The following is a 14,433-nucleotide window of genomic DNA, read 5'->3' on the forward strand; positions in this document are numbered from 1 at the left end:
AATATGACAGGATAATCCATAATGAAATATTAAATGCAATGAAGTAGAAAAGATAAGTATCAAGCTAAAACATATTCATTCTTTGGGCCAAGCTTTTTTATAAATATGACAGACATAGTAGCACAGAGAATATGTTATACACTTGTGGTAATAAGTGACACTTTATACACTTGTCAAAAAGGGCAAACTCATATTAATTTAGAAATATTGCATTTCCTCAAATTCATTTAATGAGTAATTTTAATGAAACTAATGTGGAAAATAATGAACTATTTCTCCTACATTTCTGAAGTGTAATATATTTACATTGGAAGTTTCTTCCAAAAATCTACTCTTCTGAGAATTGGTAGATCACCTTATGTCAAGGCTACCTTCCATTTAGATACACTCTCTCCCACACGCATTTTTTTCTGGCTTTTGCAACACCGCTTAGAAATGCTACATATTGTTGTCTTACAGTGAAAAGTAACTGTAAGACTTTTTTCTCCCCAACTATTAATCAGTATCTAATAATGGATTTATGTTACTGGCAGGCTTTTGTAAAAAATAAAAGTTAATGAAACAAATAGAGAACTAAGTCTTTAAGTCAAGCGTTTTATTGAAAATATGATCTTTTTTCCCCCAAGAAGAATTTATTTCAAAGGGTGGCACTGAATCTGCAGCTCCGGGAGAGGGACATATCTGATTAGAGTGCACAGGAACAGATGAAGGGGGAGGAGGAGAGAGTGGAGTACAACATGCCCCACCAGGCCTTGAGTACGATGTTCTGGATTACAACAGCCAGTCGACAGAGAGGACCATATGGCCGGCCCCACTATGAGACATGACCTCCCTCACTGACCCATAGTCCTACAGGGGAGAACACCAGAGACACAGTGTGGGAATTGCACTGGATCTGATCCTGCCACACTGAGGCAAAACACTAAGGGGGTGCAACAGAACAGCAAGGGAACGGAGCAGCGAGGTCCCCAGGGAATGCTGAAGGTGAACTTTGGGGCCAGGGCTTGGTGCCCCAACAGACTGGACTGGAAAACACTCCTAAAGGCCAACAAACAGTCCTTGAACTAAGTATAGCCTCATCTTTCTTGTGTTTTGTTTTGGGTTTTTTGTCATTGGTTTGCTGTTGTTGCTGTTTTGTTGTATATTGTTGCTTGGTTTTGGCCTATCTTGTTTTTGTGCATGTTATTATCTCCGCAGGTCTGTCTAAATAAGATAGGCTAGATGAACAATCTGGAGGAGAAAACAATGGGACCAACAGTTCCGGGGCACATGGAAGAGGGGGAAGTGGGGGGAAAGGTAGTGGTGCTAACAAACCCAGGGACAAGGGAACAACATGTGACCCAAATCGGTGGTGAGGAGGGTGTAGGAGGCCTGGTAGGGAGTGATCAAGGGTAATGAAACCAAGAGAAATTACTGAAACCCAAATGAAGACTGAGCATGATAGTGGGACAAGAGGAAAGTCAAAGGAAATAGAGGAAAGAGCTAGGAGACAAAGAGCATTTAAAGGGTCTAAATAAAGACATGTATATGTATGAAGATGGGGAAATAGATCTATGTATTCATAGGTTTAGTATTAACGTAGCAGAAGGACATTGGGCCTCCACTCAAGTACTCTCTCAATGCAAGAATACTTTCTTCTACTAAATTGGCATTCTATGATGCTCACCTTCCCAACACAACTGCTGAAGACAAAACAGGTGAATAAGCAAATGTGAAGAAAGCTGATGGTGCCCAGCTATCAAAAGATATAGGATGTGGGGTTTTCAAGGCTTGAAGGTAAACAAGTGGCCATCTAACTAAGAAGCAACAAAGCTCACATGGAAGAAGCACACCAGCCTATGCAATCAAGAGCACACCAGCCTATGCAATCGAAGGAATCAGATATCAGGCATCATCAGAACAAAAAAAATTATATCATAGTGAATAAAGGGGGGAATGTGGAGGGGAGACCCAAAGCCCATTTGTAGGCCACTGACCATCCCCTTACAGAAGGGTCTCGGGGAGGAGATGAGCCAGTCAGGGTGCGATGTAGCAACAATGAAACATACAGCTTTCCTCTAGTTCCTAAATGGTTCCTCCTCCCCCACTATCATGATCCCAATTCTACCTTACAAATACGGTTAAACCAGAGGATGCACGCTGGTACAGATAGGAACTGGAAATGCAGGGAATCGAGGGTGGATGATCCCTTCAAGCCCAGTGGTATGAGTGGCGATATTGGGAGGGTTTAGGGAGGGTGGGTTGGAAAGAGGGAACCGATTACAAGGATCTACGAGTGACCTCCTCCCTTGGGGACGGACAACAGAGAAGTGGGTGAATGGAGACATTGGACAGGGAAAGATATGACAAGATAATAATTTGTAAATTATCAAGAGTTCATGAGGGAGGAGGGAGTGGGGAGGGAGGGGAAAAATGAGGACCTGATGCCAGGGGCTTAGGTGGAAAGTAAATGATTTGAAAATGATGAGGGCAATGAATGTACAAATGTGTTTTACACAATTGATGTATGTATGGTTTGTGATAAGAGTTGTATGAGCCCCTAATAAAATGATTTTTAAAAATACAACAAAATAAAGAAAGAAAATACTATCTTTTGTGCTTGCTCTGGCAGCCCAGATACTAAAACGTTGGTGCGATGCAGAGATTCACACGGCCCTGCACACAATGACATGCAAATTCATGAATTGTTCCATAAAAAACACTTTCTTTAATGCTCACTTTGTTTTTTCATATATCTCATTCAATCTTAAAGTTTTATTTGCACTTTATCCATGTCATACAGTTCAGTAATTAAGTCATATCAGGAAGAGTTGTACAATTGTCATTATACTCAATTCTAGAACATTTTCTTTTTCCAGTTTTCACTTTCTTTGAAAACTGGGTATGAATAGTTGGAGGAGAACGTAAAAAATAAGTTTTATAGTATCTACTATTTTTACCACCTTATTTTAGTCATCTTGCTATTTTCCTTTCTGGAAAGCATAGAAAAGACGAGGTAGCTTATGCAAGGTCACATATGGCTTAGTCATACTGTGTCTGTGTTCCAGAAACAGAACAGCCAAGAGCCATTCTCCCTGTGATGAGAATGCTTGGCTCTTTTTAGTAGAGGAAACACTTGGTATGTTAAAGGAATTTCTTTCGTTTCATCATATTTTCCTAAGCTCTTTTCTTGGAAAAAGAAAGGAAAGTGAAGAGTAAATTCCAGTTTGACTTGGCTGAGTCTTGGTATCACTAACTGATACAAGAAGTTAAAGAAGAAGAGGCATTCAGGGAGACTCAGTGAGTTCAATTTCAGGTACTTTTGAGTTTTAACAACATAAGGTAAAGATGTTCTCAGGCACGTTGACATGGTGATTTAGAAGTGGTTAGGCAGCCTCATCTCAGTAGAATCTTAAACAATGTATATAGGAGCCCAGCAAGCAGACGAGGAAAAAGGCACTTAATATGACAGGCAGAATTTTAAATATGGCCTCTCTTTTCCAGGATTTCTGTCTCCTGGTTACTCAAACACTACATCTAAGTACTACTGGGAAGGAACTTTACAGTTGTGATTAAGCTTGTGGACAAGCTATTCTCGAAATAGGGCAACTTAGGAGATTGGTACCGAAAAGTCAAGCCTGATGTGGAATAATGTCAAGGAAATGTAGGTTGTAAAATTAGTGACTGTTAGGCTGAGTTGAAATAAGTTTGATTTCCCCAGGCCCGGCCCTCCCGTGGATATATCCCTAAATAGACAGTGGGGCCTGGAGTGGGGGAAAGATTGAAATCTAGGATCATTTCCAGCCAGGCAGGCCCTTCACTTATTCTACAAATATGCCAATTGATTGTTAGAGTGACAGTAGTGAATATGCATACCTTCTTTATGGTGAAGTCCTGGTGTGAAAATAGCCCTATACAAACCAAAACAAAACCAGACTCACTGCCATTGCGTCATGACGAGACTGTAACTGTTTCCAGAGTAGAAAGCTCATTCTTTCTCCCTTGGAGATGCTGGTGGTTTTGAACTGCTGACCATGTGGATAGCAGTCCAATTCGCAACCAGTACACCACTGGGGCCCAGGGCTACTCTGCAGGGATGAATAAGTAGATAGTAGTGATTCTTAGATGCTCATTGGCCACTAATCTCAGATGACTGTGTGAACTTCGAGTTTTTCAGCATGTTTTTAATGCAGTTTTTGTGTTAAAATTAGGTGCCTCAGCTGATGTGCAGGTTGGCGAATACTCGAGTGTATACCATATTTATGCCTGCACTACCCTTCACTGTGTCTCCAACTTTGAAGAAGTTATTTTTTTCCCTTCATAGTCCAGTTTCTACATTTGTAAATTGTGGATAATAGAATTTATTTCATAGTGTAATTGTGATTATAAATGAGTCACTATAGAGAGGACTTAGAACTATCACCTGCCTTATACTAGGGTTATTTTTTTGTAGTCCAGGTTTGTGTTTTGGGGGCTTCTTTTGCTTGTGACTTTGGTGTCATATCTGAGAACCATTGTCAAAAACAAGGCCTTGATGCTTTGTCCTTGTGTTTTCTTCTAATAGTTTTTATGTTTTTCATTCTTTTATTATGGTCAATAATCAATTTTGAGTTAATTTTCTTATGGTGTAAGGTGTGCATCCAACTATTCATTTGTGTGTCAAAATCCAGTTGTCTCCAGATATATTTAAGCAGTTTTAGATTTACTGAAAAATGGAAAAGGTAGCATCCCAATGCGCGCGCGCGCACACACACACACACACACACACACACACAGAGTTTCCCCAGTAGTAGCATATTACATGGTATGGTACATTTGTTACAATAAATGGGTCAGTATTGGTACATGATTATTAACTAAAGTATTTTATTCAGATTCCCTTAATTTTTACCCAGTGTCCTTTTCCTACTTCAGGACCTCACTGAGAATACTGTATTACTGATAGTTGCTAAATTTTCCTAGGCTCCTCCTGGGTCTCTTGTTTTTAGTGTCTGTGACTGTTTTGAGGAGCACTTGTCAGGCATATTATAGGATGCCTCCCTAATGAAATTAATCTGATTTTCCCCTCAGGATTAGGGGAAGGAAATCATTGAAGGTGCCATTTATCACATCAAGGATACATACCGGCCGTATCATTTTTACTTCTTGATGTCAACCTTGATGAAGGTCAGCATTTGCCACGTCTCTCCACTGGAAAGCTTGGCCTCTTCACCCATTCCCCATACTATTCTCTGAGAAGGAAGCCACTTGTGTGCAACTCAGATTTGAGAAGCTATGTGAATTGTGCATGTGTAGATACTCTAAAACTATTGAACAGTATAGTTCCACACAGTAAAATTTTGCTGAAAAGAATTCTTAAATGGTCACAGTCGTACATAGACGGAGAGCTACTATACATTCAAACTGGATTCAAAAGGGGACGTAGAACAATGGGTATCATTGCTGATGTCAACTGGATCTTGGCTAAAAGCCAAGAATACCAGAGTGCTGTTTCCTTGTAATTTGTTGGCTATGAAAAAGCATTCCACTACATATATCATAACAAACTATGGATAGATAACATTGTGAAGAATGGGAATTCCAGGACACTTGATTGTGCTCAGATAGAACCTATACAGAGACCAAGAGGTAGCCATTCAAACAGAACAAAGGGATAGACATTTGTGTCAGAGTTGTGTCCTTTAATCTTTGGGGAACTGGGCTATACAAAGAAGAGAGCAGGTCACCAAGACTACAGGTGGACTCATTAACCACACGCACTGTGCCGAGGACGCCGCCTGGTTTGCGGAAAGTAGGGGACTTGTGGCGTCTAATGATAAACAAAAAGACTATGACCTGCAGTAGTGATTGCAACTCAATGTAAAGAATACAGAACTGGCCGATAGACAGCATCACTCTAAACAGAGACAAATTGAAAGTAGCAAGGCTTCTATTTTATGTGGTTCTACAAGCAGCATTTACGGAAGCAGCGGTCAGAAAATCAAATGATGGCATGCACTGGGCAAATCTGTTAATGAAGACCTTGTTCTAGCGCTTAAGGTCACATATGTCACTTTGGGGATTAGGGTGCCCTTGACTCAGCCATGATGGCTTCATTCACTTCATATGCACTTAAAAGATGAATATGAATAAGAAAAACTGGGAAAGAAATTGTGCATTGGATTATGGTATTGGCATTGGCAAAGAATCCTGAAAGCACCCTGGGCTCCCAGAACAACAAACAACTCTGTCATGGAAGTCCAGCCAGCATGCTCCTTAGAGGTGAGGACAGGGAGACGTCGGACGGGCAATAGGAAGGAGCAGTCCCTGGAGAAAGACACCACGGTTCAGGGGTGGGGGGGGGAGGGGAGGAAGTAGAGCAAAAGAGGAAGGCCCTCAAAGCTGCAGCAGTGGGCTCACGAGAACACAGCAATTGTGGAGCTGGCACAGGACCAGGCTGTATTGACAGGCAGGACTCTCATCGGGTCCCGAGAGTCAGAGCAGTCAGATAAAACGTAACAACATATGCATAAATTACTTGGAACTCTGCACAGAGTGTTCTTATTAATTTATTCAATCAATTTATACAATTATGAACTCATGGCGTTTATTTTGTTATTTGGGTTATAATCCAATACTTCTTAATTTTGCTGTTCAAGTTACTCCAGCTTTGGGCATTGGCGAGTCTTTTCCCTTGAGGCCTGTGCCCATTTGGCAGCCCCAGCTGCGTGAGGGTTGTCTTCTGTTTGAAGCACTTTGTTACTCTCTGGCATTGTAAGGTGCTCACGGCTTGCCTTGTATATTTGCTGCTCTAGACCTAGAATCAGCCAGAATTTCTCCAAGGAATCAGTCTTTTTTTGTTGGAAACCAAGAGGTGGGTATATGGTTTGCTTATTGCCATTGGTGCAGCATTCTTCTGCCTCTCTTAGTTGACAGAGAGAAAAATACTTGTATGTGCACCAAGACACACACACATTTCTACAAATCTTTTCCTATGTAACCATATGTAATTATTAAGCTAAACATGAGTTCTCATTGATATCTCCAACTCTCACCTATTACCTTATGGATCACTCTCACCTCCTCCCCTTGCTTAGGTGTAACTTCTGGCTCTTTAATAGAGGAGACCTGGCTCCCACCACCCACCGTCCATTTACTTAATTGTTCGTTTTCCAGGATACTTGTATAGCAAGCAGTATCAGAATTGTTACTCATGACTCGTAACCACAGTCTCACACCTTGGGTAACAACTTTCATCATGTGCGGTCTAGTGATAAAGTGAAATTCTTTATGCCTTTTAGTTGGAAAGACTCTCCTCATTTCCAAAATTAATTTCTCTCCACATCTTTGCACCCAACCCTTTCGTTGACGTTGTTTCGTGCATTTGCACTACAGTTAGACTTCCTTCTGATAGTCTGTTTCTTCCTGGGACTCCCCCACCCTCATCATCGAGATGCCTGGTTGGTTTTTAAAGATTGCATATATTAGGATTTTCGCGTGATAGCCTAAAAGTTCTGAAGGTTTTGACGAATGTATAATGTTATACAACCACCATTGCACTATTATACTAAGTAGTTTCACAACTCTAAAACTCACACTTCACCTTTTCATCCCTCTCCATCACACTCTGGGCAACCACTGATCTGTTCACCATGCGTATAGTGCATTTCCCAGAATGCACTTGGAATCCTACCACATGCAAAGGAGCCCTGCGGGTGCAACTTTGACTGCTACCTGAAAGACTGAGAGAGAGAGATGATGCAGTTACTTCTGTAAAGATTTACAGCAGCAAATCTTTTAAAGTGGATTTTTAAAACATTTTATTAGGGGCGCACACAACTCTTATCACAAACCATACATACATCAATTGTGTAAAGCACATCTGTACATTCTTTGCCCTCATCATTTTCAAAGCATTTGCTCTCCACTTAAGCCCTTGGCATCAGCTCCTCATTTTCCCCCTCCCTACCCGCTCTCCCCTCCCTCCTGAGCCCTTGATAATTTAGAAATCATTATTTTGTCATATCTTGCCATGTCCGATGTCTCCCTTCACCCCCTTGTCTATTTTCCGTCCCCCAGGGAGGAGGTCGCTCATAGATACTTGTAATTGGTTCCCTCTTTCCAACCCACTCACCCTCCACCCTCCCAGTATCGCCCCTCACACCCCTGGTCTTGAAGGTATCCTGCGCCCTGGATTCCCTGTGCCTCCAGCTCCTATCTGTACCAGTGTGCAGCCTCTGCTCTATCCAGCCCTGCAAGGTAGAATTCGGATCATGATAGTGGAAGGTTAAAGTGGATTTTTTTAATAAATCATTTTATTGGGGCTCATACAACTCTTATCACAATCCATACATACATCAATTGAGTAAAGCACCCTTATCCATTCGTTGCCCTCGTCATTCTCAAAATTCGCCTTCCACTTGGGTTCCTGGAATCAGCTCATTTTCCTTTTTTTCCCACTCCCCCCTCCCTGGTTAAAGTGGATTTTAAAAGATTTTTTAGTAGACCTTTTAAAAAAGATTTACTCGTGGAGCAGTGCGTCTCTGGGCTCCTAAAGTTGGACTGGACTAGCTGGCAGTCAGTTGCTACTTTTGCAATATGCATTTCATTTCTTGCTAATGGTGAAGAACAAGTCATTGGACGGATATGCTAAAGTCTATCATTCACCTGTTTTAAGACATCTTAGTTACTTCCAGTTTGGGTAGTTCCAGATCCTGCTATGATTAAACACTCATTCATGTACCATTTTGCTTTCCCACTGACAGTGAATGAGAGTTTCCACTGCTCCACAGCCCCTCCAGGGTTTGGTATAAACAAAAGCCTCACTACTGCCATCACCTCGGGAAGAGCTGCCCATGTGGGTTCCTCAGATTGTCACTCTTTACAGGAATAGAAAACCTCCTCTTTCCAGGAGCCCCAAGTATGGAAACTACTGACCTTGGGGTTAGGGACCCAACACATAACCACTATGTCACCAGGTCTCTCTAGCATTCGATAGTCTTTTTTTTTTTCTATTAGAGTAAGTGTGTGAGGAACCCTGGTGGTGCTTTGGGTTAGGCATTGGGCTGCTAACCACAACATCACTCGATCAAACCCACTGGGTGCTTCTTAGGAGAAAGACGAGGCTGTTTGCTTCTGGAAAAGTTTACAGTCTTACAAACCTTCTGTAGAGTCTCTGTGAGTGGGCATTGACTTCATGATAGTGGTCTAAGAAGTGTGCAGTGGTTGGGGTATAATTTTTTAAGTTGGCCATTTAGTTTTACTACTACTATTTATTACATCTGGTTATAGAAGCATTGTGTGTGCTTTCTGTTCGTTGCAAAATTAGCATTAGTAAATAATGGACGGGTCTTTTCCTGTGTAAGTAAATTTTGTATGTTTATATAGCGTTTTACTTATTACATTAAAGTACAATGATCTCTCTGCTTTCTTCTTACTAATAACTTATAAGCTACATTCCTTTGGTGTTAAAGCTACATTTCATTGATATTAATGTCTCACTATTAATTTTGTTTACTTTTCTCATTTTTCCATTCTTCACAGTCATACTTGCTGTTTATTTGCTTTTATTTCTTTGTTCATAAAGCTTTTTGTTTCTGTTACATTATGTAGTTTTGTACCAATGGCTCGAAGCAGACCGTCATGGCAAGAGCCAAGATGCTGCAAATACGACTTCAGGTAAAAAAATATTGAGGTGGTAGAGATCATTATTTTAATTCACCTCAAGCCTGTTGTGAATGCTCCTTATTCCATTTTGCTTCGACAAACTTAGAGGTATTATTTTGTATTTTCTATTTTTTGATTTGCACCATAATTTCTATAAAGACTTCATTTGCTTCAAACCTTAAAAATAGAATTTATTAGTTTTTAATTTTAAGCTCTCTTGGCAGATATGTCCTGCTTTCTTGGAAAGAAAGGTGTCATTGTAGCTTAAATCTAGGAAGAGATTATATGGAAAATACTACTTGGAATTATACCCCTACATGTAGTTCTACCAAAGACTGTTAGAACTTCATCATTAATATTTTCACAAGTTTATAATAGTTTTCATGTAGGTGTTTATGAGATGAATTTTAACTTACTTAAAAGACTCAAGTGTAATCCAAATTCCTATATGGAGCTGTTTCCCACGTAGTCTTAGCAGTGACAGGCAGTGGTGCTTCAGTCCTAGAATTCCCAATCTCTGTGAGGGAGACCCTGGCTCATTCCTGGCCAGTAGGCCTCAGAGCCGCCCCCTCCTGTAATGTCAGAGGTGACTTGTGTGTGCCTGTAATGCTGAGCAGGTTTCATGGAGTTTCCAGTCAAGCGAGCCTAGGTCGAAAGGCTTAGCAGTCTATTTCTGAAAATCAGTCAATGAAAATTCTGTGGAGAGAGAAAAGTAACCCAGTGGATCACAGTGATCTGATTTATGCATGGGCTAGCCTAACAGCAGCTAGCAACAATCTTAGCAGTAGATTCCACGTTAGGGATTTATCACATAAAACATGAATTCAGAAAGACAAGAATAGGTGGTGCCTCCATCTCATCGCCCCAAAAGGCATCTCCATAATTATCTTTCTTGTCTGGTACTAGGAAGATAACCGTGCCCAATCATTTTAAGATCTTAAACAGTAACATCATAATTTCTGAATAATTGGTTCTTTTTCTAGTTTCCCTGAAGATGATATTTGCCAAGACAGCTCGCTCGCTCGCTCTCTCTCTCTCTCTCTCTCTCTCTCTCTCTCTCTCTCTCTCTCTCTCTTTCTCTCTCACACACACACACGAGCACGCAATGATGTTACATAGTATTCCTTTTCTTGGAGTTTAATTAGAAGTGGTGGTGGTATTACGGTGGTAGTTGGTGGTGGTGGTGGTGATGTTTTGTTACCAGGTTTATCACTGTGGTGGATTTTCCTTGTGAGGTTTCATCTTTGTTATTGCTGGTGGTGGTGAAATTCTTTCTCTGGAGACGGTTTTCTTTCTCTTCCTCTGGTTGATCTGCTTTGTCTCAAGAGGATGTCTGGTGTCCTGTATTTAACCAGAACAGTTACTGAAAATGACACTTTCACGTGTATTCTGATTTATCTCCTATCCGGTTAATAATTTTATTTACGAATGACGGTAATGTTACTATTTAAACCATACACAGGCAGGAATTCATTCAAAGGTAAGTTGCAAGGAACTATGTCCTGAGCCATGTGCTGTTTCTTCTGCTCCTTTGTTTACCTTTTATGGACGATAAAAGCAGATATCTCTGGGATTTGAGGGTAGGCAAAAGAGAAAGTTTCTTGACAGCTGTATGTAGAAGTTTCAGAAAGTTTGTGAAAAAACCCATCATCTTGTAATTCTATTTTGCACACGTTTTTCAAAGCCCCTTGTATAGTTTCAGAGGATATCCTGTTACCGTGTAACTAGCTTAGTCGACAGCATAGGCCTCAAGAACTAAGAGCACGATTTTTGTGGTTGTTTTTTACATTCCTGTGTGACCTAAAGTATAATGAGGAATAGCCTTAAAGAAAAAAATATCCAGAGTAAATCTAAAAAAATCTCAGTGCTCATGTGAAAATCTAGTGTTAGGTTATGGATTTCATTTCCCTTCCTGAAATCCACAGTGTTCTTCATGCGCACTGAATCTCACAGGCAGTCGCATGTTTCTCAATCGACTTTCTGGTGTTTACGTAACCTCAGAGTATAGTGCAAAACTTAGTTAACTTTGCTTCCGGTCTCCATGGGCAGTTTCTCATGTAGCGATGAGAGCGGTTGAGTCTGTATTATAAAATGGTAGAAAGACAGAGATGAAGTCCTCTGCTAAACAAGGAGTCCAAAGAGTAAAGATTATTGGTCAAGGGCCAACAAGGGTTTTCTTGTCTCAGCACATGTATTTAAATTATGTGCCCTTATTCATAAAAGTTCCTGTGACTTTTTATTGCAGTCTCCAGGAAGCTTGTAGTGTGAAGATGTTTCTCTTCCGCTGTGATTTGTTAGGCTTTGCACTCAGAGGTGTTTTAGGATCTATCTTTTCATAAGTTATCCCCCCAAAATGGGAAACTGAGTCTAAGGAGATATCAAAATGTGACTCATCAATCTTACTAAATTACATTGCATTATGGTATTTTTACTTACACAGGTACTCATTAACGATAGTTATCCCTTCCAAGTGTTTGGCACTTGACATTAGAAAAAACACAGAAGACAGATGGTAATTGCTCTAGTGTCTTCTAATTCATTCATCTCCACTTTTTGACATTAGGAATTTAAGATCCATGCATCTTAAATTATGAAATGAAGGTTTTTGGGAATAGTAGAGTTTATAGGAGTTAAATTATGGACAAGTAGGTAGAGAATTGAATTTTCTTATACGTACTAATCAATGTATAGTCTACTGTCATCTTCCAGAATTTTGACAGGTAATGAATTTGGCTTAAACTAGCTCACTTCTCTTCAAAAGTTAGTGTGCGTTTAATGGGTTCTATTAAATCACCCAACTCGGCAGTACTGTTTTCTAATTCTGTTAATTCTGTTACTTGCGGAAACCTGGAGATGCGATCTCATTAATCAGACTTTTATGTAAACTTAAACATAATTGCTTCCTTTTACCACTGAGCATCAGGTCTTATCAGGATCATTATTATTTTATTTATTATTTCAAGGTGAATTAAATATACTTACACAGGCTTTTTTGTTATTATTTTTTAATTACTATATATAGAAATTGAGGACAATAATTAGGTTACAGCAAGGATTATTCTAGCATGCCATGATTTTTACTAACAGTTGTCTAGCTAAGATTTAAAAATTCATATGCTAAGATTTTAAATGTAAATCTCTTGTTAAAGGCCCTTGTTCAGTTGTCCATTAATAAATTTCTAAAACTGAGTTAGAAATGGACTCAGATGTCAGCCATGTTAGTCGATAGAGCTATAAAAATAAAACTGTGGCATGCCTTTAAAAAATTCAAGGTAGTAAGTTAATTACTAAGTATATTTGTTGTAGGTGAAAATTTTGACCAGAGCCCTCTGAGAAGAACATTCAAATCCAAAGTGCTGGCCCACTACCCTCAGAATATAGAATGGAATCCTTTTGATCAAGATGCTGTGAACATGGTATGTATTTTTATTTTCTCTGTGCATTCTCTTTTATTGTATCATGATGATATGGACTGAGTTTCAAGTCTCCATTATTGATTTTAACTTTGCCCTTTAAGAAATTCTATTCTTGCCACCTGTGCTATGGTAGTAATGTATTTATAAAGAGATTACATTAACGTAGTGAATTACTAATGGTGATTAAAAGTCTCTTTTAGAGATTTCCAGAAATAAGATGGGTCATAATTTCACATCATTAGGAAAGGCTCCTTTTTAAAAGCTGGGAAAATATTTTGGATCTCCGTCAACTGTGGTTACATTGATCAGAGGACCCACGTGGGCAGGAAGATCCCTCATCAGAAATGACTGGAGGTGGATAAGACACTGGGATAAGTGCAGTTCTTTATGAGTTAAAACTTTCTGAGTAATGTTTTAAAGATAAATCTAAAAGACCCTCTGGCAATGAACATTTAGTAATATTTAAAATATATATATTGTCACATCCATGTTTACCATGTACCGAGTGAGAATTCTTACTTGTGTTTCATAGCGGTTACGTAGTTAAAGAGCAGTCTCTGGAGGAGGACATCATGTTAGGTAAAGGAGCGGGGCTGCAAGAAGGGGAAGACCCCTCCACAAGACGGACTGACTGACATAGTGGCTGCAACTATGGCTCAGACATGGGAACAATGGTGAGGATGGCGCAGGCCTGGGCAGTGAGCACGGGGTTGTAGTGGCCTCTAACGACAAGAAGTTTACCTAAAGTTATGTAAAAATCCCCAGTGTGTTTACTCTCTAGCACACATTTTTTCCCAACTACCACATGTTGCTAGTTTGCTATGACAGCACAACTGAGTGACTTCAATGACCAGAAATTTAATTTCTTAGTTTAGGAAATTACAAGTTCAAGTTCAGGATGTCAGCTCTAGGGGAAAACTATGTCTGTCGGCTCTGGGTGAAACTCTTATCTTAACTTCTCCAGAGTTCTTCTCAGAATGCCTTAGAGATCTCCACATGGCCTTTGTCTCCCTCTGTTAGAGTAAACCAGCCTTTAACATCCATGGGGTCTGTAGGAGCCATTGTACGGTTATAATATGTAAAGATCACAGTAAAGTCATGAGAGATAGGAGAGAGAGTGAAATAAAGGAGTCAGACACATTGTATGGTAGCATACTCACCTCTGGGACGGCCATGATCTCAGCAGCCAGGTCCGCGCAACGAGTGGGAGGATGGGGAGGGAGGAGAGAGCGTCTTTCTTTATTTCTGACCAAGGCCTATATATACTTACGGGTGTGATTGCAGGGAAGGGGATGAGCTAGGGGTGTACATGTAATCGGAAGGGGAGGCACTAGGGGTACACATGTGACAAGATGGGCGACCCTGGACTCAAGATGGCAGCCTAAGCTTGGTC

The 14,433-nt window shown here is 40.2% G+C and overlaps 1 protein-coding gene across 3 annotated transcripts in view; it reads left to right on the plus strand.

Annotated features, from left to right (window-relative positions):
- DENND5B (DENN domain containing 5B) overlaps positions 1 to 14,433 on the plus strand; it is a 171,872-nt gene that overhangs the window by 51,296 nt on the left and 106,143 nt on the right. For 2 of the 3 annotated variants that reach the window (XM_075551910.1, XM_075551909.1), the window contains exon 2: positions 12,931 to 13,040. In XM_075551910.1, coding sequence (XP_075408025.1) covers positions 12,931 to 13,040 — 110 coding nt within the window. Of the gene's footprint in view, positions 1 to 9,570; positions 9,637 to 12,930; positions 13,041 to 14,433 lie in introns of all 3 variants that reach the window. The other variant, XM_075551911.1, reaches the window with a different exon arrangement.

Source organism: Tenrec ecaudatus, chromosome 6 (assembly GCF_050624435.1).
Source record: "Tenrec ecaudatus isolate mTenEca1 chromosome 6, mTenEca1.hap1, whole genome shotgun sequence".
Classification (NCBI taxonomy): Eukaryota; Metazoa; Chordata; class Mammalia; order Afrosoricida; family Tenrecidae; genus Tenrec; species Tenrec ecaudatus.